This window comes from Anabrus simplex, chromosome 4 (assembly GCF_040414725.1).
Source record: "Anabrus simplex isolate iqAnaSimp1 chromosome 4, ASM4041472v1, whole genome shotgun sequence".
Taxonomy (NCBI): domain Eukaryota; kingdom Metazoa; phylum Arthropoda; class Insecta; order Orthoptera; family Tettigoniidae; genus Anabrus; species Anabrus simplex.
The window spans coordinates 118,542,638-118,570,122 of NC_090268.1; the positions used below are offsets into that span (position 1 = coordinate 118,542,638).

The 27,485-nt window shown below is 41.8% G+C and overlaps 1 protein-coding gene across 2 annotated transcripts in view; it reads right to left on the minus strand.

Moving 5' to 3' along the window:
* LOC136871678 (rifampicin phosphotransferase) overlaps positions 1–27,485 on the minus strand; it is a 210,305-nt gene that overhangs the window by 82,521 nt on the left and 100,299 nt on the right. For both annotated transcript variants that reach the window (XM_067145175.2, XM_067145176.2), the window contains exons 12-13: positions 21,667–21,812; positions 11,462–11,713 (exon numbers count right to left, since the gene is read on the minus strand). In XM_067145175.2, the coding sequence (XP_067001276.2) occupies positions 11,462–11,713; positions 21,667–21,812 (398 nt within the window). The remainder of the gene's footprint in view (positions 1–11,461; positions 11,714–21,666; positions 21,813–27,485) is intronic.

Genomic DNA, 27,485 nt, shown 5'->3' on the forward strand with positions numbered 1-27,485 from the left:
TGTGGACAGAAATCTGCTATCAGCTTTAGTATCTCTGCTGGAATACTATCTGGTCCTGCAGCCTGAAAAATGAAAAACAACTCAGTGCTTACCTGTTGGAAGCGCCAAGAAGACCCGTCACCTGAAAAAGGCAACTTCTCCCTTCAGTGGTCACGATTCAAAGACACCTCGGAAGAACTTGGCTCTAGCAAAGCGCTTCTCTCCGGAAATTTGGAAATCGTAAAACAACCAATGAGCGTTCGTTCTTTTCCTTCACCCACTAATCACAAGAAGTTTTATTATACTCAATTAGGGACCAGTAATTAGTGCTGATAAAGAATATTGCGTAGCATCCAGAAACTTCGAAATTAATGCAATATGATGAAACCGGAAACTCAGGAATCGTCCCATTCCGATCTGGTGCATGTACTACAGAAGGTGCCAAAATTTTTACATTTTACTTCAGTTTTTCCCACGAAAATGAAACAATCATGAAGCCATATGAAAATCAAATAATTCCAAAATTCACATACAGAAAACATAGAAAACATAAACCCACAGAACACAATAAATAAATACATGATATAAAATTCCCCAGAGTTTCAATTCTAAACAATCACTATAATCCACGAACCTGCTACGAAGGCGTAGCAGGGGGAGAGGTGATACTCCCACGTGGCGCGTCCCAGGTGGTGGATAGGGGGGTCCTAACCGGCTTGCCGGCAGACTTGAGGGAAATAAAATACCTCTCACGGACCAAACACACTACCCTCTGCGGGTGGGGGACGCACATGTAGAATACACCCGCGGTACCCCCTGCTTGTTGTATGAGTCGACTAAAAGGGGCGACCTATGCGCGGACATGGATTGCGGTTTGGTATAATGTGTTGGACCTCCTGTGGATGGGAGGGGTCGAGTACATTCACAGACAATCCCTGCCTGTCGTAGAAGGCGACTTAAAGGGTCATGTGGCCATGGTCCCCTCTTTATTTTATTATTATTTTTCCGAGGGTCAGATGTAGACCATTCAAAATTTTGATGTGCGTGCTGCCCGGAGATGGGCCTCTTACGTGTGCGATTACGCCCAAAAGCCCGCATCTGTCCACCCAGGACCATTGCGTGGTGGGAGCGCCATGTACCTTGGCAGTGGTATCCGCCTGACAACACAGGTCCCCGCACAGCCGAATGCCAGAAGGACATATTATTATTAATTATTTTTATTTTTTTTCTCTCTATATTTAGTGCTCTGTACACGCTATGGGGTACATGCTATTGCGGGTGACTGGAAGAAGGGAGTCTTAGTGCTCATTGCCTCAGTCATCCCGTATTAGGCATCGTTCAACATCGGACCCCGGGCAGTACCTGCTATGACCAGGTGGGTATTGCCTTGGCTGCTTGGTTCGGCTACAGAGACCCCTGATCAGAGTGGGTGGCATTCGGGGAGGATGCTATCGGGCATGGCTTCCAAACGAAGTCGGCTCTCTCAAGGTGGTCCCCCACCTAAGTCTTTAACTTTTGCTTCCCTGAGAGGTTCAACTCCCTGGGAACATGCGCAGCGTGAAGGAATGGGATCCAGCTTCCCTAGGTTTCTGGTCACTACCAGAACCAATGGGCATGATTTTAAGCTGGTGAAGTCGATCCTTTTTAGCAGGCACATCGAAGGCGTCTATGGCGAACTGGAGGAACTTAAGAAAATGCGCAACGGTAGTTTGCTTCTAAAGACTCGTACAGCACTGCAAGCTGATCAGTTGCTTAAGTGCGAGCACTTTGGCGAAATCCCCGTCAAAGTGGAGGAGCATAAGTCCTTGAACGGGGTTCGCGGAGTCATCTTTCACCGCGACCTTATTTTGAACACTGATGACGAATTGATGGAAGACATGAAGAACCGTGGCGTGACACACGTCCGGCGCATTACGCGCAAGGTCAACGGCGAAGACGTTGCCACTGCTGCCTTCATTGTCTCTTTCAAGTTGTCAGTGTTACCAGAGAAAGTCAAGGTAACAACTTATCGTTGCAATGTGAGGCCGTACATCCCGCCTCCTATGCGATGCTATCAATGCCAGCGATTCGGACATATGGTATCTCGCTGTTCGAATCAGGCTGTATGTGGTACATGTGGACGAGTAGCTCACGGCGCGGAGGAGTGCACAACTCCATGCAAGTGCACTAACTGCTCCGGTTTTCATTCTCCTCAGGATCGGAATTGTCCGACATACTTGAGTGAGAAGAAGATCCAGGAGATCGAGACCCTGGATGGTCTTTTCTACCAGGAAGCGCGCCGTAAGTTTCATTCTACGAATACACCTGCCCGTACACTCGACTATAGCTTGATAGCTCAGAGTCTTCCAGGTTCGTCATTTACGACCTCGACACCTGTCCAGACCGCTGCGCCCAAGGCGACTGTTGCTGCTCCCAGCAACATCGCAAATAGTCATAGCTCGAAGGGGGGGACCACCCCACCTTCGACCAACCAGAAGTCTGTGCAGGCTGGCAGTTGCCAGCCGGCACAGCAAGGGGGGAAGACTAAGTCTCCCCCCCTAGGAGGTCGACGAAAGTCGTACCCCAGCCGGCGGAGGCGGCATCGTTGACCAGGGCTGGGAAACCATCTCCCAGCCCACCTAAACCTGAAAAAAAGAAGGGGAAGAAGAGCGCCCGTTCTGAGCGCTCTCGGACTTCCCCTGCAAAGGAGAAGTCATGCCCCCCATTTGGGGGGTATGAGTCTGCGCCAGGAGGCACTCCTGCTCCCAAACCTGCGTGCTCACCTCGTAGGGGACCCCGTCGCGCCCGAAAAGTGTCGAAGTTCTGGGCGGCACCCCTGCCATCTTTTGATGACGGGATGGATGTCGCGCTGTCCTCTACATCTACGGATGTAGAATTAGATAGTGTTTAGGCTAACGAGCATTTTTTTGCTCATAACCTAACACTCCTTTTATAGTCCACACTATGGCACTGTTACAGTGGAATTGTAATGGTTATGACAGGCATCTTGCTGAGTTACGTCAGCTCATTAGTGAGTACGCAGCGAGTATAGTCTGTATTCAGGAGACCAACTTCAGACCTGGTCATCATACGGTCTTGAGAAATTTCAGACTATACTCGACAGAACGGTACTATGCTCACCGGGCGTCCAGTGGTGTTGGCATTTTTGTATGTTCTGATACCTACAGCGAAGAGGTTCCATTAAGAACTCCCCTCGAGGCTGTAGCTGTTCGCGTTCCGCTGCCTGTCATAACAACAGTGTGTAATGTTTATTTTCCACCAGGTTACGCTCTTAACATAACTGATGTCACTGATCTTATAGATCAGCTTCCAGCTCCCTTCCTCTTGTTGGGCGATTTTAACGCCCATCACCCCATCTGGGGCTCTGAGATGCCTTGCCCCAGGGGGAGAGAGCTGGAAACATTAGTAACAGAGCTGGATTTATGTATTTTGAACATGGGGGAACCAACTCACTTTAGTGTGCGTTACGGCACATATTCTCGCATAGACGTAAGTCTATCTCTGTGACAGTGACCATTTTCCCATCATTCTTACTTTGATGAACCAAAAATCCGTCGAAGCTCCCCCTCGATGGATTTTGAAACATGCTGATTGGCCAAAGTACTCATCGTTAGCTGCCTTTAACGATGATATCAGGCAGACCGTTGGCGAGGAAATAACTTATATCACCCGAGTTATTCTTGCTGCTGCTGCGGAGTCCATTCCGTTCTACTCGGGGACTCCTCGCCGAAAGCTCGTTCTTTGGTGGAACGAAGAAATAGCAGCAGCTATCAAAGAACGCCGTCGCACTCACAAATGTTACCGTCGACAGCCTACTGCGGCCAACTTGATAACATTCAAGAAACTCCGCGCTAAGGCGTGAGTTCTTATTCGTCAAAGTAAGAAGGCTTCATGGGAGAGATATGTGTCGTCTATGACGTTACATACTCCATCATTTCAAGTGTGGACTAAGCTTCGACGTATTTCGGGTATCCATGGATCATCTTCTGTACCAGGAATTTCCATTGCAGGCAATATTGTCACTGAATCCCTCCTGATTGCTGACCATCTAGCCAGTCATTTTGCGGATGTATCTGGCTCCGGGAATTACCATCCTGATTTCCTCACTGTGAAGCGAGAGGCAGAACGTCATCACCTTAGTTTTGCCTCTCAAGCTTCAGAGGACTACAAGGTGCCCTTTACGGAGTGGGAAGTCCGCAGCGCCCTAGCGCTTTGCAAGGACACGTCTCCTGGACCGGACAACATCCACAACCAGATGTTGAAACACCTTAGTGATGATAGTCTACTCTATCTCCGTTAAAAATTAAATAATTGAAAAAGAGGTTCAACCTATTCAATACATAAAAGAAAGAAATGTAGTGATTACATTCTTATTTAATAGTAACTATAAACGGGACCGGTTTCGACCCTAGTCCAGGTCATCGTCAGCCGTAAAAACATGTAAAACAATGCATATGAAAAAGAAAAAGAAAAAGATTAAGTGAACTCTGGATCGGTATAAGATGAAACATAAATTAACGATGGGGGTAGAAGTTGTGAGTCACTTAAAAGAAAACAGTACGTAATATTAAGAATGGTAGTACGGCACACGCAATGACAGGCGAAGTCTCACAATGTTTATGAATATTGGAGAACGGTCAAATGGGTCAGTTTCCACACTCTGTCAGGCACAAAGTCACAACACTATCAAATAATATATGAAGATCATAAATAACTTGAAGTCGCAGACGAATAGATTTGTAGAAGCAAACCGCCAGCTCCCGGTGATCAGCGCGGCACATTCAAGGTCATGCGCTGCGGTCTCGAACGCCAAAGTAGAATGGAGAATATCCTGAAGGTCCAGTATTTGTCTTGGTTGCGGGAAGTTAAGTACGTATATATAGAAATATACAACGCAAATCAGTATAATTGAATGAGTACTTGTGGTTAAATACTAAATATATAAGCAGTGACCTTTTGGATGCCAACATGATATGATGTGAAGTGGCAAATGGACTTTTTTATACCCTTCGTGTGTTCAACCGTATCTGATGGAGGGTGATTTTCCGTCTCAGTGGCGAGAGGACATAGTCATTACTGTCCTCAAGCCTGACAAAGATCCTAAGTATGCAGGAAGTTACAGGCCGATTTGTCTTACCAACTGCCTGTGTAAGCTATTTGAGAGGATGGTAAATCGCCGACTCGTGTGGTGTCTGGAGAAACAAGGACTCTTATCCGAATACCAGTGTGGTTTTTGAGCCGCTTGATCCACCACTGACCACTTGGTCCACCTGGAGAGCTCTATCCAGGATGCGTTTCTCCGTAAACAGCACTTGGTAGCTGTTTTCTTTGATTTAGAGAAGGCGTACGACACCACATGGCGATATGGTATCCTTTCAGTCCTGCATCAATGGAGATTCCGAGGTAACTTGCCGATATTTATTGCGAATTTTTTGTCCCTCCGTCTATTCCGTGTCCGAGTAGGGAGGACATATTCGCAATATCACGTTCAGGAAAATGGAATCCCACAGGGATCGGTCCTTAGTGTCACTCTGTTCGCGATTGCCATAAACGGTATTGTCGCTGCTGCTGGTCCAGCAGTAATACCGTCGCTATATGTGGACGATTTTGCTCTGCACTATAGGTCGTGCAGTATGGCAGTCGCAGAGCGACAATTACAGCAAGCTATTAGGAGGGTGGAGAAGTGAACCTTAGAACATGGCTTTCGGTTTTCTGCCGCAAAGACCTCCGTTGTCCACTTTTGTCGTCAACATACTCTTCACCCTCATCCTGAGCTTTATCTAGGAACTGTTGTTCCTCCAGTTGTTGACACCTACCGATTTCTTGGGCTCCTTTTTGACAGTAAATTATCGTGGGAGCCACACGTGCGGGAGCTAAAAGTGCAATGCACCAAGAGGCTTAACCTCTTGATGTTTCTTAGCAGCACTAATTGGGGAGCTGACTGTGTGGTGCTCCTGCGATTCTATCGGGCACACATTTAATCCCGGTTAGACTATGGCAGTGCAGCATATGGCTCCGCAAGACCAAGCGTTCTTGCGAAGCTGAACAGTATCCACCACAGCGGGGTTAGTTTGGCGACGGGAGCTTTTCGTACTAGCCCCATCGCTAGCCTGCTCGCTGAGTCTGGTGTGCCGCCTTTACATCTAAGGCGCCAGCAAATGCTTCTTACCTATGCTGCAAATTTGCGACAGATGCCACTTCATCCGAGCTATCCCTGCGTGTTCAACAATGGCAACCGTTTGTTGTACGCTGCTCATCCTCATGCGACGCGGCCGGTTGGGATACGCTTGGATAGCAGTTATGAATTGTTTGACGTACCTTCGATTCCTTGCCTTGTCAGACAACCAAGTGGGGTACCTCCGTGAGTTGTACGACGACCTGAAATCATCCTGGATTTGCACACTGGCCCGAAAGGAGACACGGACCCTTCGATTTATCGGAGGATCTACCTGTCCGTTCTTGGCCGCTATCCAGGTTCAGTCGTCGTTTACACGGATGGTTCAAGGACAGATACGAAGGTGGGCTGTGCGTTCATTGTCGGAAATGATCGGTTTCTTTTTGCTCTCCCGGAAACTTGTAGTGTGTACACAGCGGAGCTTTATGCTATCTGTGGAGCTCTGCGGTACTCACTGTACAATGAACGCCGACACTTTCTCGTGTGTACTGACTCCTTGAGCTCGCTCCAGTCTATTGATACCTATTTCCCTCGGCACCCTCTGGTGCAGCGGATCGAGGACCTGCTGGCCGGATGTTCGGATGCCGGCACCAGAATTACGTTTGTGTGGCTCCCCAGCCACATGGGCATAGAGGGAAACGAGTTAGCAGACCAGTCTGCCAAGGAGGCAGTTACACTGCCCCCGTTGCCTTTCAAGGTTCCAGCAAGTGATATTCGCTCTCAGCTGAGACATCTGGTTATGTCTCATTGGGAGATGGAGTGGCAGGCCATCCCACTTCCCAATAAGCTGAGAGCGATAAAAGGAACAACGAAGGTATGGAGGACTTCCCTTCGGGAATCGCGGAGGGAAGCCGTGGTATTATGTCGCCTTCGGGTCGGCCACGGTATCTTGACGCACTCCCATCTACTGAAAGGAGAACCCCCTCCGGTGTGTACCTGCGGCGACCATCTTACCGTGGTACACATCCTTACGGAGTGTGTGGACCTGGTCGATCTGCGCCGTAGTCGTAACCTTCCGAGTACAATCTCCCTTATCTTGCGCGATGACGAGCAGTCAGCAGACCTCGTCATCCGCTTTATGAGGGATAGCGGTCTGTTTTATCGTGTGTGATGATGTCCTTTGTCCTAGTGTTGTTTATGTCAGTTGCGCTTTTATCTCATTGACTTCATTTTAGTTTGTGTTGCGCATTTTAATGTGTTATTTTAACCTCTAACGTAAATTATGTGTTAATATCTGTACTACTGGGCAAGGCCTTATTCCTTCGATTTCCTGTACTTTCTCTTATTTTAATAGAACATAAGGCATTGCGTATTAGATCCACTGACTGTTTTAATCTCACCCTCATTTTCTTCATCACCATTCTTTTTTAACTCTAGTCAGTGGATACTTTTTAAAATTTTAACTTCATGCCTCATGTCATTCATTTCGTTCCATTAGGGGCCGATGACCTTCGATGTTAGGCCCCTTAAACAACAAGCATCATCATCATCAATCACTATAATAATAATAATAATAATAATAATAATAATAATAATAATAATAATAATAATAATAATAATAATAATAATAATAATAAATCTGCCAAATAAGTTCAATTGTGCTCTTTAGTTGGGCACAATGTTGTGAAAAAATTAATAATCATAAGGCTTTAGCTACTGTGTCCATGTATTTTAATTTGATGCCATTTAGGCTGCATGCACGTCAATTTTCATATTTCACTTTACCTGATGGTGGAGAAACCAGACCTTTGTTGAACAATCTATGGCTTTATTTTAATTCATTTGGGGGGGGGGGGTTAAATACTAAATATATAAACAGTGACCTTTTGAATGCCAACATGATATGATGTGAAGTGGCAAATGGACTTTTTTATACCCTTCAAAAAACCAACTTCCTTTGTTGGTTTTGAATGTACAATCTTGGGATCTGAAGGCAAACTATGAAAATAATTCTCTTCATAAGAAGGGAGTGGTAATAGTTTCTAACAGAAGCAAATTGTCATAATTTCTAATTTCTTCTTTCCATATTGGCTTTTATGCCTTTGCTGGCAGGACCTAGTGTTTACAGTGCACTATGTCTTCTGGTATAGGCTAGAGCAATTTTTTTACTTTCATAGATCTGTCTCTGTCTTATCCTTGGCTTTGACAATATGAAGGTGACTGAGGTATGAGCGATGCTAGTAATGACAAATCCTTATGCAGCCAGTCCCTGTTATGAATGGTGTGAAAATGTTGCTCATAGGTTTGACGGGCACTGAAACAATAGCCTCCTTCTCAAAATGCCACTACTGGCAAGAGTGGACTTCCCATCTGTTCGTAAATGCCTGTTAACTTTACAAAGGAAAATTTAATCTGTAATGCCTGTTAATATTTCAAGAAAATACAGAAACATTTTTCACAAAACAAAACAGAATGTAACTAATCACTTTCTCACAAAGTGAAGCAATGCTGTCCACTTTATTTCACAAGCCTGAATGTTTCTGCTTAACCTCTGTTTTTATGTGAGATTTAAAATTGCATTTTTCTGTGATTTTTTAATATCCAATATGAACTGCTGCTGTATCCAAATGAGTAATTGACAGACATTACAACTCATTAGGCCTACACACTTCTCCAAAGAGTACAAACACTGTGCGTTTGGTCTGGGTTTATAAGAGAGACCCTGTGTATTGTATTTAATGATGACGTTAGTCATCATCACCGTCATCGTCATCATTATCATCTTCATCATCCTGAACAGTTTCCAGCCTTTGAACAGGACTGTTGTTGATTCTGGGGCAAAATGTTATGACTGGATATTCTTCCCATCTGTTCGTAAATGCCTGAAGTATTTAGGGATATACTAACTAACACGTTCTCTAGTTTGGCCAGGTGACCCTGCTATTGTAACGGAGTAGACCATACAGCCAGCAACTTAACACCGAGTGTTGGGTGGAGGGAAATAACCTGACAACCTGAGAGTGCCAATGGATTCAGGTGTTGGGCCGATGACCTTCGATGTTAGGCCCCTTAAAACAACAAGCATCATCATCAAGCAAGCAGGATTCAGGTGAAGGAGCCCTCTTGGGAGGGTGATGGTCCCTCAGAGAAGAAAATGCCTGTGAAACCCATCAGGTAGCATCTGTATGCCAGATTAGGGGCAACTACAAGGGCATCTGTTCTTCAGGTTAGGAGCGGCCTTTTAGATCCCATGGAGGGTTGGCGGCAGCAAGAACATCCAGTCATAACATTTTGCCCCAGAATCAACAACAGTCCTGTTCAAAGGCTGGAAACTGTTCAGGATGATGAAGATGATAATGATGACGATGACGGTGATGATGACTAACGTCATCATTAAATACAATACACAGGGTCTCTCTTATAAACCCAGACCAAACGCACAGTGTTTGTACTCTGGGATGCTGCAGCTGCTGTATGGGCGGCGGGCACATAGTTCTTGATCTTGCAATCAGCCTCCACGTGTTTGACCTGGCAAGTATGAGTCGCCAGTCTGAATGTCAGCTGTTAACGTGGTGAGACAGTCATCGTATCATAGCAACACCCTGATTTCAACTTAATGGTCGTGTGAACAGTCATAACTCTCGCTATTGGTGTGCAGAAAATCCTAATGATGTTTATGAAGTCCCGCATTATGATAGGAAGATTGGTGTTTGGTGTGGTGTATGTGCAAGACAAATAATTGGGCCTACTTTTTTCAAGACGAAAGTAAATGTAGAGAGGTACCAAGATGATATTTTGACACTGTTCTTCATCAGCTAACAGAAGAAGAAAAATTGTGTGGGTGGTTTCAACAAGATTCAGCCCCTGCTCATACAGCAAAAGATTCCCTTCTTACAATCTTGGAAGAGTTTACAGACAGAGTGATCAATGCTGGTCTACTTCCCCCTCGCTCAACAGTGTGTGATTTTTACTAGTGGGGTAAACTGGAAAAGAAAATGTATCGAACAAATTCTCACACATTGGAGGAACTGAAAGAAAACAATGCGAATGAAATCAGAAATATTATAGTGGCAGATCTCACTCATGTCAGCCAGAATGTGGATACCAAATACAATGCCTGTATAACCTAGGAAGTTGATATTTAGAAATTTCATGATCTGTATTGAAGTGGGATTACAATAATTGAAATTATAAGGTAAGATTTCCTATTCAATACAGGGACATTTTTTAATGTGAATCAATCACATGTCGTTCACATGAGGTACTCGGCACTAAACTTGTGCCATCATCAGCCAACGAGTCAATTCAGGCAAACACAATAACTAAAAACAACTCTAAAACACAGTGTAACACCTGCATAGATGCATATTAAATAAAATATGGTACATGATGATATTGCACTTCAGTATAAAATCTTTTTAAAATGACGATGACTCCTGGACTCAGCTCCGTCCGCCGATCAAACAGGCTGCTCAAAGTTCCAAAAAAATATTGAAGTGAGAATTAATTCTTTGGGTCTAACCAAGTCCATCATATGCACATTTATTTTTGGAACCAAACCACAGATCAAACAAAGTGTTAACTTCATATGACTTTAAACTCTGCAGTGTAATTTCAACAAGATCAAAGAACTAAAGACATATGCAAGCTGGACAAACCACCATATGTACAAAACAATGGAGTCATTGTCATTTTAAAACGATTTTATACTGAAGTGCAGTATCATCATGTACCATATTTTATTTAATATGCATCTGTGCAGGTGTTACAGTGTGTTTTAAAGTTGTTTTTAGTTATTGTGTTTGCCTGATTTGACTCATTGGCTGATGATGGCACAAGTTTAGTGCCGAAACTAGTACCTCATGTGAACAGCATGTGATTGATTCACATTAATAAATGTCCATGTATTGAATAGGAGGACCGCTATTAATTTCAATTATAGTAACCTAGGAAGGACGACACTTCCAGTATATTTTAGAAGGTAAGATTTCATATAAGATTGTTTACGCGCTTAAAGCAGGGCGGCCACGTGTGACATAAATTCGGCTGAGGCAGTTCCCATAGCTTAGGGTACAAACACCATGCGTTCGGTCTGAGTATATAAGAGAGATCCTGTACATGGTATCAGAGATATGCATGGGAACAGATGATGGTTTTTTGTGCAGCCACACTGACAACTCTGTTTATAGACATGAATTTGCATTAACAGGTGGTTTGAATTTACTATGTGACTATGGGAATAATGTAGTACATTCAATACTGAAATTGTCTGAAAGCTCAACTAAAGGGGATTTTTTTAATAATTTACACATTCTAGGCTTATATATTTAATTATATTACAATGGATTACAAGTTAACTTTACATACCTTCTGTACTCAACAGACTGGTAGGTAAAGAGGGAACCCCAACATTTCTGGATGGCTTCTAGAATGGCTGCTTCTCCTTGGAGTCCAAGGAATGTAGCATTCTGTCCAGCAGCAGAAAGATCTTCTGAGTCTTCTCCAACACCAGATGATCGGACAGCAATAGGTCCTGTTGATCCAAGCGCCTGAAGAGCTTTGAGTACTTCTGTTTTAATTATGTCACAAACTGGTGTACTCTCAAATAAGGCAACTGTTCTGTAACAGTGAGTAATCACTAATATTACAAAAGTACCTACAATATCAAAGTGATTATAAGTATTGAATATAGAAGTGAATATATTAACGTATGTCATCCACCTAGTCAATACCAAATTGTTATACAAACTACTGTATTATATACATTTATGTGAAAATGGGACTAGTTTCAACCCAACAGTTGGGTCATCATCGGCCATTAAACTTAATCTAGAGCCAAAATGGAAAAGCACATAATATGATGTTATATTCACAATCTGAATTATTATTGTTGGCCAACTGTAAACATGGTAACATACTCAAAACATATCAGAGCACAAATTGGTGAAACATCAGCTGTTGATATGGCTATGAAACATAAACTGAAATATAATCATGGGTACATTAAAGGAGATACGTTCTAATAGTCAAATTTTAAATAATAGTACATTGTTTGTAGGAATCTTTAACATATCTGAAATCAGACTGGTGATATATTGGTATGATATCCCATAAATTAACTTTGCATGAAGTGAGATTAATTTAATTTTATTTAATTTCTGCATCTGTATGTTTGAACTGGTAAATTTAAATTCATTAGTATCTTCATAATATGCTGGAAGCTGTGAAATAAGATTTGATAAGCTTGGTGTGTTATTGTCGTTACTATCATCAGACACAGAACTCCCTAAAATCTTCTTCCATGATTTTGAAATTGTCTCCGGCTCCCTTTCATCCAATGATTCTGCTAACCAATACACTACATTCCTCATGCTTATCTCTTTGTGATGCTTCTGTCATGTTCTGTTGCCAATGCCTTTTCTGTACACATTCTAAAATGCCTAGATCCATTGGTTGTATAAAACTTGTGACATTTGGGGGCAGAAATATAGCATAGAATTCCATCAAAAATCAGTTTCTTTTCATCTGCATTGTCCATCAATAGAACTGCTTTGCAAGACAAACCATTCGTTCTCAGATATTTTTTTTCCCCCCCAGAGGAATATTCTTCAAAACTCCCCTTCTTAAATATTTGCTTATCCATCCATGCAATACTGCCAGTGAAAAGTCTTTAAGATGATCAATCAATCAATACTGATCTGCATTTAGGGCAGTCGCCCAGGTGGCAGATTCCCTATCTGTTGCTTTCCTAGCCTTTTCTGAAATGATTTCAAAGAAATTGGAAATTTCTTGAACATCTCCCTTGGTAAGTTATTCCAATCCCTAACTCCCCTTCCTATAAATGAATATTTGCCCCAGTTTGTCCTCTTGAATTCCAAAATTATCTTCATATTGTGATCTTTCCTACTTTTATAAACGCCATTCAAACTTATTCGTCTACTAATGTCATTCCACGCCATCTCTCCGCTGACAGCTCGGAACATACCACTTAGTCGAGCAGCTCTTCTTCTTTCTCTCAATTCTTCCCAACCCAAACATTGCAACATTTCTGTAACGCTACTCTTTTGTCGGAAATCACTCAGAACAAATCGAGCTGCTTTTCTTTGGATTTTTTCCAGTTCTTGAATCAGGTAATCCTGGTGAGGGTCCCATACACTGGAACCATACTCTAGTTGGGGTCTTACCAGGGACTTATATGCACTCTCCTTTACCTCCTTACTACAACCCCTAAATACCCTCATAACCATGTGCAGAGATCGGTACCCTTTATTTACAATCCCATTTATGTGATTACCCCAGTGAAGATCTTTCCTTATATTAACACCTAGATACTTACAATGATCCCCAAAAGGAACTTTTACCCCATCAATGCAGTAATTAAAACTGAGAGGACTTTTCCTATTTGTGAAACTCACAACCTGACTTTTAGGCCCGTTTATCAACATACCATTGCCTGCTGTCCATCTCACTATATTTTCGAGGTCACGTAGCAGTTGCTCACAATCTTGTAACTTATTTATCACTCTATAGAGAATAACATCATCCGCAAAAAGCCTTACCTCCGATTCCACTCCTTTACTCATATCATTTATATATATAAGAAAACATAAAGGTCCGATAACACTGCCCTGAGGAACTCCCCTCTCAACTATTACAGGGTCAGACAAAGCTTCACCTACTCTAACTCTCTGAGATCTATTTTTTTGAAATATAGCAACCCATTCAGTCACTCTTTTGTCTAGTCCAATTGCACTCATTTTTGCCTGCAGTTTCTCATGATCTACCCTATCAAATGCTTTAGACAGGTCAATCGCGATACAGTCCATTTGACCTCCAGAATCCAAGATATCTGCTATATCTTGCTGGAATCCTACAAGTTGAGCTTCAGTGGAATAACCTTTCCTAAAACCGAATTGCCTTCTATCAAGCCAGTTATTAATTTCACAAACATGTCTAATGTAATCAGAAAGAATGCCTTCCCAAAGCTTACATACAATGCATGTCAAACTTACTGGCCTGTAATTTTCAGCTTTATGTATATCACCCTTTCCTTTATACACAGGGGCTACTATAGCAACTCTCCATTCATCTGGTATAGCTCCTTCGACCAAACAATAATCAAATAAGTACTTCAGATATGGTACTATATCCCAACCCATTGTCTTTAGTATATCCCCAGAAATCTGATCAATTCCAGCCGCTTTTCTAGTTTTCAACTTAGGTATCTTATTGTAAATGTCATTGTTATCATATGTAAATTTTATTACTTCTTTGGCCTTAGTCTCCTCCTCTATCTCGACATTATCCTTGTAACCAACAATCTTTACATACTGCTGACTGAATACTTCTGCCTTTTGAAGATCCTCACATACACACTCCCCTTGTTCATTAATTATTCCTGGAATGTCCTTCTTGGAACCTGTTTCTGCCTTAAAATACCTATACATACCCTTCCATTTTTCACTAAAATTTGTATGACTGCCAATTATGCTTGCCATCATGTTATCCTTACCTGCCTTCTTTGCTAGATTCTATTTTCTAGTAAGTTCCTTCAATTTCTCCTTACTTCTCCAGCCATTTCTAACTCTATTTCTTTCCAGTCTGCACCTCCTTCTTAGTCCCTTTATTTCTCTATTATAATAAGGTGGGTCCTTACCATTCCTTACCACCCTTAAAGGTACAAACCTGTTTTTGCATTCCTCAACAATTTCTTTAAACCCATCCCAGAGTCTGTTTACATTTTTATTTACCGTTTTCCACCGATCATAGTTACTTTTTAGAAACTGCCTCATGCCTGCTTTATCAGCCATATGGTACTGCCTAACAGTCCTACTTTTAAGACCTTCCTTTCTATCACATTTATTTTTAACTACCACAAAAACAGCTTCATGATCACTAATACCATCTATTACTTCAGTTTCCCTATAGAGCTCATCTGGTTTGATCAGCACGACATCCAGGATATTTTTCCTTCTGGTTGGTTCCATCACTTTCTGAATCAGCTGTCCTTCCCATATTAACTTATTTGCCATTTGTTGGTCATGCTTCCTGTCGTTCGCATTTCCTTCCCAATTTACACCTGGCAAATTGAGATCTCCCGCTACAATCACATTTCTTTCCATGTCGTTTCCCACATAGCTGATTATCCTATCAAATAATTCTGAATCTGCATCAGTGCTACCCTTTCCCGATCTGTAGACTCCAAATATATCAAGTTGCCTATTATCTTTAGAAATGAGCCTTACACCTAGAATTTCATGTGTCTCATCTTTAACTTTTTCGTAGCTTATAAATTCTTCTTTCACCAGAATGAACACTCCCCCTCCCACCATTCCTATCCTATCTCTACGATACACTCTCCAGTGCCATGAGAAAATTTCTGCATCCATTATATCATTTCTCAGCCATGATTCAACTCCTATTACAATATCTGGTAAATATATATCTATTAAATTAATTCTATTCCTTTCTTTACAATACTTCTACAGTTCAACACTAACAATTTTGTGTCATCCCTACTTGATTTCCAGTTCCCTGTTCCCTTATCACCGCTCCCTAGGCCATCCCGTTTCCCTGAATGTACCTCCCTATTACCCTTCCAAACAAATTTCCTAACTTATACGTACCACTGCGGTTTAAATGAAGGCCATCCGAGCGCAGATCCCTATCTCCTACCCACCCATTAGGATCTAGAAATTTCACTCCCAGTTTCCCACATACCCACTCCATAGTCTCATTTAAATCCCCAATCACCCTCCAGTCAGTATCCCTCCTACACAGTATTCCACTAATAACAATCTCCGCTTTCTTAAACTTCACCCGTGCTGCATTTACCAGATCCCACACATCTCCAACTATGTTGGTACTTATATCAGCTTGCCTTACGTTGTTGGTACCAACGTGAAACACTACCACCTTCTCCTTCCCCTCCTCCCTCTCTTCTACTTTCCTCAACATCTGCCTCAACCTAATTCCTGGATAACATTCTACCCTGGTTCCCTTTCCTCCACACACTTTCCCCACGTGTCAAACATGGAATCCCCCATGACCAGAGCCTCAACCCTACCCACCTCATTTGATCCCCTCCCCTCCTGGTCAGCCCTATCTTTCCTGATAGCTGCAGAAGCTACTTCCTCCTCCCTTTTCTCTTTCCCATGACCCTGTTCCACCTGTCTTTTCCTATCCTCTACTCTACATTTCCCTTTCCTACCTTTTCCCTTCCTCCTACTTCCACGCATCTCAGCAACAGTTCCCTGTCCCTCATCTTCCCTCTGTTGTTCTACCTGGAGTGACTCGTACCGATTTCGCACAGACACCTGTCCTGAATTCTGATCCTGAATAGAGCCCTTAGCCTGCAATCTCCTTCCCCTTAGAACATTAGACCACCTGTCTTCTACAACTCCTCCCTTTCCTTCCCCTCCCTCTTGTACACCTACTGTAACCTGTATATTGTTTGAGGAAGTCCTATCTTCCTTCCTGTCTTCTGTGAGAATCCTAATTATCTCCCTCAAACTTTCCAACTCCTCCCTCATACCCCTCAATGCCTCACCACACCCACAATAAGTACACTCTCGCTCCTTAGCCATTCTTTACGGGGGGAAAAAAATTTAAATTAAAAAATAAAATAACTTATTTGCAAAAAAGAAAGAAAAAAAAAAGAACGGAGGGATATATTGTCTGGGATAGTACACAACAATAAGGTAATTAATATACGACTACACTACAATACTACTTAGTCGTGCTCTATTTTTTAATTATCCTACAACCCCTAACAGGATAAAAACTGCTGTTAATTACTGAATATCGAAAGTAATACACAAGAACTACACAATTCCAAACTGCAATTAAGCCTATCCTAATTACAACAATATTTAAGTAAGAGTTTCTACGAATACCTCTACTACACCATTACTACACAAATATTTTACAATAATAAAATAAGCACACTAAATTCTAATAGGATATTACTCATATACTACTGTACAGTACACTACAGTAAATTTTAAACTACTTTTAGACGTATCCTAAATACAATACCGGTACCGTACCGTATGTCACTACTAAGCACAACAGAAATGAAATTTGCAAGAACTACTGTACTCAAAGATTACCAACGAAGCTAAATGCTTAGACAAATTATTATCAGTATTACGGTCTAATAGATACACACGAAGATGATGTTTGTTGTTTAAAGGGGCCTATCAGCTAGGGCATCAGCCCCTAATGGAACGAGGTGAACAAAATGGAAAATTAAAAATTGAAAATACATGCACTGACTAGAATCTAAAACAAATGACGTGAAAAAATTATTGTGAAACAAAAGCAATCTGTGGGATGAAACTTATCTAAAGGAGTCCAAAATCCAGGTCACCGGCCCCTCATAATGGTACTAATCACTGGTAAAGCAGAACCATTGTGTTCCTCCTATAGTGGTACTAATCACAAGTAATGTAGACTCATGGTATGTCACACACAACGGCACCAATCACAGGTAACACAAACCTATGGTGTTTCGCACATAAGGGTACTCACAAGCAATGTAGACCCGTGGTGTTCCTCACATAGTGGGACTAATCATGGGCACCAATATCCCTGTGGTGTTCCTCACTTAATGGAACTAATCACAGGCTACATATACTCATGGTGTTGCTCACACAGTGGTACTAATCAAGGGCAATGTAGACCCACAGTGTATCACACATTATGGTAATGTGCACAGGCAATACAAACCCATGGTGTTCCTCACATAATGGTACTACTCTCAGGCAATGCAGATCCATGGTTTTCATCACATAGTGGTACTAATCACAGGCAACGTAGACCCATAGTGTTTCTTATAAAGTGGTACTACTAATAAGTAATGCAGACCCATTCTGACCACAGTGGAACTGACCAGTGGAATGTACACGATGATACTTATCACAAGCAGTGCAAAGACCCCCTAGTGTTCCTCACATAATAGTGCTGTTCTTATGTAACATAGACCCATGGTTTTCCTCACAAAGTGGTACTAGTCGCAAGTAACATAGACCCATGGTTTTCCTCACAAAGTGGTACTAGTCGCAAGTAACATCGACCCATAGTGTTCTGCACGTAATGGTACTAATCACAAGTAATCTCATGGTCCTAATGTCATCATCCCTTGGTTGCCTGTTTTTGTCACCTCTTACAACAGACAGGGGATACCATGGGTGTATTCTTCACCTGTGTCCCCCATGCAAAGGGGGTTGTCTTTAAGAGTTCTCAGGTAAGTGGACTTTCCTATAACAACGAGCTTTAATTTATGGCAGCCAGATTGATTGGATGTAGTGAGAACTGTCACTCTTAGATTGCTTTTCTTGTGACCACGTATCTTCGAAGGTAATATCTTAAAAATGAACCTTGTTTCATTGCAACTGTATAAATGATCAGCAATGAAATTATTTTTTTAAGATATTCAAGGTTTTTTTAAACAGGACTTGCTTGCACCTTCAAAATCATCAGAAGGTTTCTCTGCACATATTTTAAGTTATCTAACTGTGTATCTGTTTTTACATCTCGGGAGCACTCACACTAACATTATCCTGTACTTCCTTTTTTCTTTTCAAACTTGTTGTACATTGCACCAATACAGATAGGTCTAAAAGTCAAATAATAATAATACTAGATTATAAATTCCACCTGTCCAATACATAAGAGTTTTTTATTTAAATTTAAGAAATAGTTCTTAACATATTAGATATAATATTATTATTTGACTTTAAGTACATTGCAATACGGACCATAACATGAGATTTGTAACATGTAATACAGATAGGTCTTATGGCGAAGATGGAATAGGAAAGGTCTAGGAGTGGGAAAGAAGTGGCCATGGCCTTAATTACAGTACAGCCCCCAGCATTTGCTTGGAGTGAAAATGGGAAACTATGGAAAACCATTTTCAGGGCTGCCAACAGTGGGGTTCGAACCCACTATCTCCCAGATGCAAGCTCACAGCTGCGCACCCCTAATCGCATGGCCACCTCACCTGGTTGTTCTTGCTTTAACTCATTTCTAAAAAGTAACTTTTTTGTTTGTTTGACTGGACCTAAAATTGGACATCCCTTTAGCCCGTTGACTAGACAACATTTTATATCAGAAGAGTTTTCTGAACACTTACTAGAAGAATACTTTTCCAAGTTATCTCTTTTTTTGTCTCCAATCTCCAACCATTACTTCTCCAAAACGGTATTCAACCGGAAGATTTTAAATTTTTTCTCCTTTATCCAGAATTTTCAATGCTTCCCATTTCACTTTTATGGAACAAACTTTCCATCACCTGGGTACTCCTCTTACTTTTAATGCTCCTAATGTAACAATGGAATAATGCTGCACTGCTCACAACTACTATGGCACTGACTAGGAATGTAGCACAGAGCAGATGCACACTGGTGAGAAGGGGAGAATGCAATAATAAGCATGCACGGGATCTAAGCTGGGGGCAGGCACCATAAGATAATAAGTGAAGGCAAGAAGGTATGCAGCAAGGAATGAAATGCTGCCAAAAACTCTGCTTAAATATGCAAAAATTATCTCAGATGATCCGTTCAAATACAAGTTTAACGGAGCTTCAGATTCCCAAGACTCGGATTAACGAGGCTCTACTGTATTCCATCGTAAGTCAAGGATGAAGATTCTAATGTGAATTGACGTCATAGACTTGTAAGCACTCTGTAGCTCCAGTCTGCAACACTACCTCACACCAGATTATGAATAAGAAACTTAATGAAGTATTTTAAGGTTACTTTAGGGCTCTTTCATTAAAACACTCCACCATCTGATAAATGTACAAATTTTGAAAATTTATTAAAAGTGCTTCTATCATAAGAAGATATGATGCAACCACTGGAAACGTAAATTTGTGTACTGATCCCAAGGTCCTCTTTTCAGGTACATTCCTTTTTTACCACACACTAGCCCTTCTGCTAAATTTCTGGAAGTACCAGGAATCCAGCACGGATGGCAGCTAACAGCGCAAGCCTTTACACTATGGAGGTGGATATCATGAAACTGACTAAGCTGTACAAATGTTACACACATTTTGACCATGCATCATTAGATATCATAATTAGACAAAACCATGATAAACAACATAATTTAAGACTGGATTAGATGCTTAATAGTTGATAAATTCTGGTCATGTATCTTTTTCCTCCACCATCGGTTACAAAAATAAATAGATATAGATAGATATACCAGTACTGAGAGAGTTGGCCACATGGTATAGGTTGTGTAGCTGTATGCCTGCATTCAGGAGATAGTGGGTTTATACTCCACCGTTGGCAGCTCTGAAGATGGTTTCCCCAATTTCACATCAAGCCAATGTTGGGGCTGTGCTTTAATTAAGGCCACAGTCTCTACTTTTCCAGTCCTAGCACTTTCTCAACCAATATATGTATATATATATATAATAAGAGTTTTGTCTGTACATTGCTCAGAATTAAAAAAGAAGAGCATTTTTGTATCAATAATAATAAAAATCGTATGTCCTCAGCTACCATGTGCAGACATTTCAATTTGACGCCATCTGGCCGTCTGCTTGTCAATTTCGATGTTCCGTTTTACTCTAGGCCCACTAGATGGCAGACCGAGTAAACTGAAACTCTCTTGGGCATCTGTGGCTGAGACTGAATGAATTTTGTTGGGTAAACACCAAATGTGTCGCCAGAGATCTTTTACATGCCGACATCGTACGACATGGAGTGTCGAATGAACTTTCTTCTGCCCTTCATAAATCCGAGTACCTCTGCTGGGTTTGAACCCGCTACCTTGGGATCCAAAGGCTGACACTCTACCACTGGTCCACAGAGGCAGCTTTTGTATTGGTCATGTCCATAGTAATGAGAAAATGCACTTTTTAATTTTCTATCATCTCTGTCTGTACGTATGTACTCGCATCACGAGAAAATGGCTGAAGATAATTGAGTGAAAATTGGTACATAAAGTCGGGGAATAAGGCACTATAGTATAGGCTATAAATAGCTTTACTCATGCTGCATAAAAGGGTAGTTTAGGGGAAAGCACCTAAAATTTAATTTTAATTACCTATACACAATTTAATAAAATCTTATTCACATCTTGTACACGATTTCATCTAGAATTCTGCATACCAGCAAAGCACAGGTACACCAGCTAGTGTATCACTAAAATCCTATCTGAGACTGTATGACGTTAAACAGGTGGCATCGAGTGAGTTGACTTTGTGGCTTGGGTAACGTGAGCTTACATTTGGGTGATAGTGGGCTCAAACCCCACTGTCGGCAGCTTTAAAGATAGTTTTTCATGGTATTCCATTTTCACACTAGGTAAATCCTTTAATGAATGACGTAGTTACTTCCTTCCTGGACCTTACCCTCTCCACCATAAGAGCTGTTTGTGTCGGTGCAACAAACAACAAAATCGCAAAAAAGCAAGTAGCAGAAAGAAGACAGATACATTTGTTGCCTTTGATTTGGAGTTTGATTTTCTTCTAAACCTTTCATTTTCCTGATTTTCTATTAGCAAAGGCATGATAAGAATAATGAAGTATTTGTTGGATTGATTTTAAATCTCACCTTTCACATTTCTCGTGAAGATCACCTTGGATTCGACCTGAACTAACTTTCTCCAACCCATTGATTGCCTCCTGAAGCTGAGGGACCAGTTCTAGTTGTTTCTGAAGAGCAGTAACTGTGAGGCAGAAGCCAGGAGGAACAGTCAACTAAAAATAAAGAAAAATACATACTGCTTTAAGAAGTAATATTATGCCCATTATATGGAAAGAGAATAATGAAAATAACCTCTTTGCAAAATCTGTTACAGTTGTGCACATGCTGCCAAATTTGTTTAGCGTTTAGAAAGACACGGATTGTGTCATCATATAATTACAATCAAGTGAAACACTATCTATGAAGCACAGTCTGCTACCTGTTTCTTAAGAATCATCAATTTTGTAAGAATTATGATGAGAATGCCATGAGTGATTCAGTGACAAGATGGGTTAAAGATTCTAATGAAGTATGTGAAAATGTGCATTACAAACAGAAAATACATGAATGCCTAAGCCATGATGATTTTGCACACACACAATCAATCAATCAATCAATCAATCAATCAATCAATCAATCAATCAATCAATCAATCAATCAATCAATCTGTACCGGGCGGTACACCTCTACACCGTTTATTTAAAAGTTGCGCCAGTTGAAACTCCTCTTCTGGAGGAAGGTTGAACTTTATCTATTCTATTAATTCTCTACCTTCTCAGAAGATGTCACCACGTGGAAAATTTTGAGTTTTTGAACTGTGTCACTTTTGATGTGTTTTGTTTCGCTTGAAGTAAGAAGTGTGAACTTTCTCTTCTAGAGGACACTACTGAAGATCAACAATAGCGCACCCTAGTGCGGAGTCAAAGAACTATTTTGTTGGAGAAATTTTTATTTCAAAAGTTTGTTTCTTGTTAAATTTCTTTCTGTTATTGTTTAAGTTGGCTGTATACCCCTCTTTTTCCCCTTGTTTTAGATTTATCCAATCCCGAATTTCTTTTAGTAATTTCTGACCAATCTGGTGTATCTTCCCCCAACTTGTATCTGTTGCGGGGTCCTATCCAATAAAAACATTGTGGGCGGGTGTTTTCATTCCCCTAACGCCTAGAAACTTCCGCGAGAGTATATAAACTGCTGATTTTAGGGTCTCCGGGCCACTTCTGTTCCATCTTTCAGTGTATTAAGTACATAGCAGGAGGCGGGAAGCGCCTCTTTCTTCTTCAGCCGTTCAACACCAGGTAATGGCCTATTAATAACTTCTTTTCTTGCTAGGTTGGCAGTTTAACACTCGCGGCGGGTTCGAAGCATTTCCATCATGTAACCTTTTCCTAAAATGTAATTACTCTTTTCATCTTTTTCTTGTAAAGCTACATATTGGGATAGAGAGTGCTAACCCTCTCGAGCTCCCACTCACATTTGTTTTGAGGTGAACTTATTTTCTCAAACTATTCTTCGTTTATGTAATGTAAAGTGTTCTTCTCTAAGTCACCTCTGTAGTATGGGATTAGCCCTTGCGTTAGCGGCCCAGAGCCAGATTAGGTTTTAAAAACAAAGTGTATTAGGAGTGCAAGATCGCCTCCTCTCAAATTGTTATTTTAGAGGTCATGTAATCAACCTTCTTTTCATGTAATAGACCTCCGTAGGTTGGGTATTTTACCCCTGTGAATACGTCCTTAGAAGGACAGCTTGAAGGTAGAGTTTGGTGTGGCCTTGTGATAGGCTTACAATTTTGAGAGCGGATCGCTCTTTGAAATTTGTTTCTGTATGCCTCGTGCAGGCTTTATGTGTAATGTTTGGAGCCAGTGCTCCTGGGCATGAATGGGGTTTTCTGCCCCTTGGCAAAATTTTTTTTTGGAGTAAGGCGGGGCTGATTGCCCAAGAGTTATGAAGTAAGGGCACTGAGCCCGAATCCAGTAATATTGTACCTACTTTTTTGCTACTCTGTACCTGTTATGATTGTTATCTCTTGTTTTTGAAAAGAAAATATAACCTAGTTAAATTTTAAATTAATTTTACATTGCACGTTAAATTCGTAGCTTGAAACCCATTCACACCCGCACCTTCTTTCACCTCTACCTACCACGGATATCTCCGTAACAAGTGGTAGCAGAGCGTGGTTGAATGGGTCTCAATTTAGCCCCTTTTGACGGCTAAACATTGCTTTGATTCGAACTCTAACAATTTTCTCAGTTGCTGGAATTTTTTGAGTTTTTCAAAATTGTTCTGTCATCATGCCCGGCCCTCGCGATGTTCTCCTCCTTAATTACTTGCGCAAAGAGGAGTTGATATACGAGTTAACTATCAGAAATGTGCAATCTGGAGGCACGGTTGCAATCGACACCAACAAGCTTAGAGAGTCCCTTGATTTGCCCATTTCCATCCCCAATTTGGGAGAGAAAGAAATTGACGACTCTCTTTCCACGATCACGGAGAATATTACTGGGCTAGCTTCCGTAGTTAGTTTTTTTGATGAAAATGATCCGTCTCCTAACCAAATTAAGCGTGTGCAAGGCAGATTATATCACTTTTCAAATAGAGTCAATGATCTGATCAGCCCACCATAGTGAATGTAAGTAGTGAGGAAGAACCTGCTAAGGGAGAAGGCAATAGGATAACCGTTGCTGCTCAAACTATCTCTGCCCCATTGGACAACGAGTCTGAACGCCGCACATCGTTGAACAATGTACGTGCTGAATTAACTTCCTTGCCATTGAAACCTTTACCTACTATGTCGCCCGGGTTTAGCAGCTTGCCTCATCCATTGGCAATGTTGCTCAGAGGTATATCCAAGTTTTCCGTTAATACCACCAGTGACGTAATTTCATTTTTAAGATTTCTAGTGGAATTTCAGGATCATGCCCTTGTGTTTTCTCTTTCCCCATGTCAAATTTTGCAAATTATCTATCCTTATGCTATTGGGGTTCTCTCAGATAAAATAGTAAGAGCCATAGCTGAACAGTCATCTATCGAAGATTTCCATGCACATCTGCTTGCAAATTTTATTCCTGCCCGCGCGAGGTCATCTCTTATTCAGAAATACTATTATCGGGTACAGCGCTTGGATGAAAACCTGGCAGACTTCATCCAAGATATTAAGTTTTATACTAGGGTGTTTGCTCTCCACTTCCCTGAGGATCAGATCGTGCAAGCTATTATCGAAGGGATTTCACCACCCTACAGGTCATATTTGTGTTTCGCGGCGTGCCCGCAAACCTTCTCTGAACTGGAAGCATTAGCCGTCTCTGCGGAAGGAGTTAGGTATGCCGATTCCTTGCGTGTGGCAAAAGAACCCCCGCCTTCTTTTAGTAATACTCGGCTTCCACCTCGCCGATCAGTCACCCCTCGTAAATGTTATGCTTGCGGGTCGCCTGACCATCTGCGCAATAAGTGTCCTCTGATCAAGTCTACTAGGGCAAATAATGGAGCTGGTTCATCACAAGGCTGTTTTAAGTGTGGGGCCTTCTCACATATCGCCAAAAATTGCCCAAACTCAAATAGCACCCCCTCCTGCTCAACTTCTGGTGCCAATTCCACCTATGCCAATAATAAAAAGTGACTAGTGGCATCGGTTGAGTCGACTAATCCATCTTCCCGAGACTCAGCCCCTAGTAAACAGGTTGTAAATGCAGAGAACAATCAGCCTTCAAATTCATCTTTTGAATGCCCTAAAGAATGTCTTAGGATTGCGGCGGATACCCCCGCACCTGTTCCTTTTCTTAAGATTGAGTTAAATAACGAGCCTATAACAGCTCTTTTAGATTCAGGCAGTGTTTGTTCGATTATTTCGGCTGAATGGTATTCTAAATTGAAATCTGTTTGTAAACTACCTGACCATGTCTCAGCTCTTATTCAATATGTTTCGGCTAATTCATCGCCATTAGAAATTCTAGGTTCCGTACTGGTCAAAATTCGTATTTTTAAATTTACATGGAAAATCAAACTGTTTGTGGCTAAGCACTTGTCTTGCCCCATCATATTGGGAGCGGACTTCATTTCTCACACTGGTCTGGTGCTCGATCTCCAGAGTAGGTCGTGCACATTCAAATTTGCGTCCAATTGTAGAATTCCCTTGTTAAAGTGTAATTCTGTATCATGTTCATCTATTTCGCCTACCCAGGATGAGATGTTGTTAGACCTTAGACATCTACCTGAGGAGCAGGCTGATAGTATTCGGAAACTGTGTCAGTCGTTTCCCGAGGTGTTCTCTGATACTCTTGGTGTTACTGACCTTATTGAATACAAAATTGAGGTCACGGATTCGATTCCTGTCCGTTTTCCACCGTATAGGCTATCTCCACCTAAAATGAAGGCTCTGAAAGAAATCATCGATCAGATGTTGAAGGATGGTATTATTAGGCCCTCTAAGTCAGCGTATTCTTCGCCGATTTTTCTAGTCCCGAAACCCCAAGGAGGCTTCAGGCCTGTCATTGATTACAGGGCTCTCAATCGGAAGGTGGTGTTGCAATCTGTGCCCCTTCCCGACCTTCATTCTTGCTTTTCATGGTTTCGTAAGGCCAAGTTCTTCACCATCTTGGACTTGAATCAGGCCTATAATCAAATTCCCCTTGCCGAAGAGTCTAAACATCTTACAGCGTTTGCCACGGACTGGAACTTATACGAATACAACCGCGTGCCTTTCGGGCTCCCCACGGGGGCAGCTGTGCTCACTAGGCTACTAGATAGGGTCTTTTCCGACATCAAATTTGAGTACTTATATCACTACTTGGATGATGTCGTCGTATTTTCCGAGACTTTTGAAGAACATCTAGATCATCTGCGAGAAGTTCTGAATCGCCTTCGTAAGGCTGGGTTAACTGTCAAGTTGTCCAAGGTTGCCTTTGCTAAGCCCTCTATGTCATTCCTAGGGCATATTGTGTCACCCGATGGGGTAGCTGTCGATCATTCTAGAACACAGGCCATCCGTGATTTTAAACCTCCTAAGGACATCAAAGGTATCGCTAGATTCATTGGTATGGTGAATTTCTTCAGGAAGTTTATTCCTAACTTCGCTAATAGAGCGGCGCCCTTAAACCTTCTTCGTAGGAAAGGCATCAAATTCGAGTGGGGACCTTCTCAACAAGCCGCTTTCGAAGATCTTAAATTAGCTCTCTGTAATGCCCCTGTACTTGCTATGCCTGATTTCTCGAAGAAATTCATCGTCCAAACGGATGCGTCGTCGTCAGCTGTAGCTGCAGTCCTTCTTCAAGAGACTGAACTAGGGAGGCGACCCATCGCCTATGCGTCTAGGACATTGTCGGCTCAAGAAGCCAAGTATTCCATCTATGAGCTCGAAGGTTTGGCAGTCTTATTTGCCTTAGAAAAGTTCCGTCTCTATCTGGAACACGTTAAATTCGACCTGGAGACAGATAATCAAGCCTTAAGCTGGGTCTTAGGTAGGCCGCGTCGTACTGGTCGTATAGCCCGCTGGGCTATTCGTATTTCCGCCTTCCAGTTTGATGTTAGACATATCAGAGGTACCGAAAATGTTGTTGCTGATGGACTCAGCCGTATGTTTCATAACGACGTAGAGACCCACGAACCGGTCGACAGTTCATCACCTTCTGAGTCCATACTATCTGGTGTTAATGCCATCTTAACAGATGCTCCCATGCTTTTTAGGGATATTGAGAAATACCAACGTGAAGATCCTACGCTGGCTCCGATAATGGAAACCCTTTCTTCTGGGGAACATGTCGTCCCTTATGTTCTGAGGAATGGTGTTTTATGTTGCCCTTCGAGGCATGATAAGTTGATGAAAGTTGTTGTTCCAGCGGTTCTTGTACCTATGATCTTCAAATACTATCATGAGACCCCATTGGGGGGGCATCTTGGAATCTTTAAAACCCGTG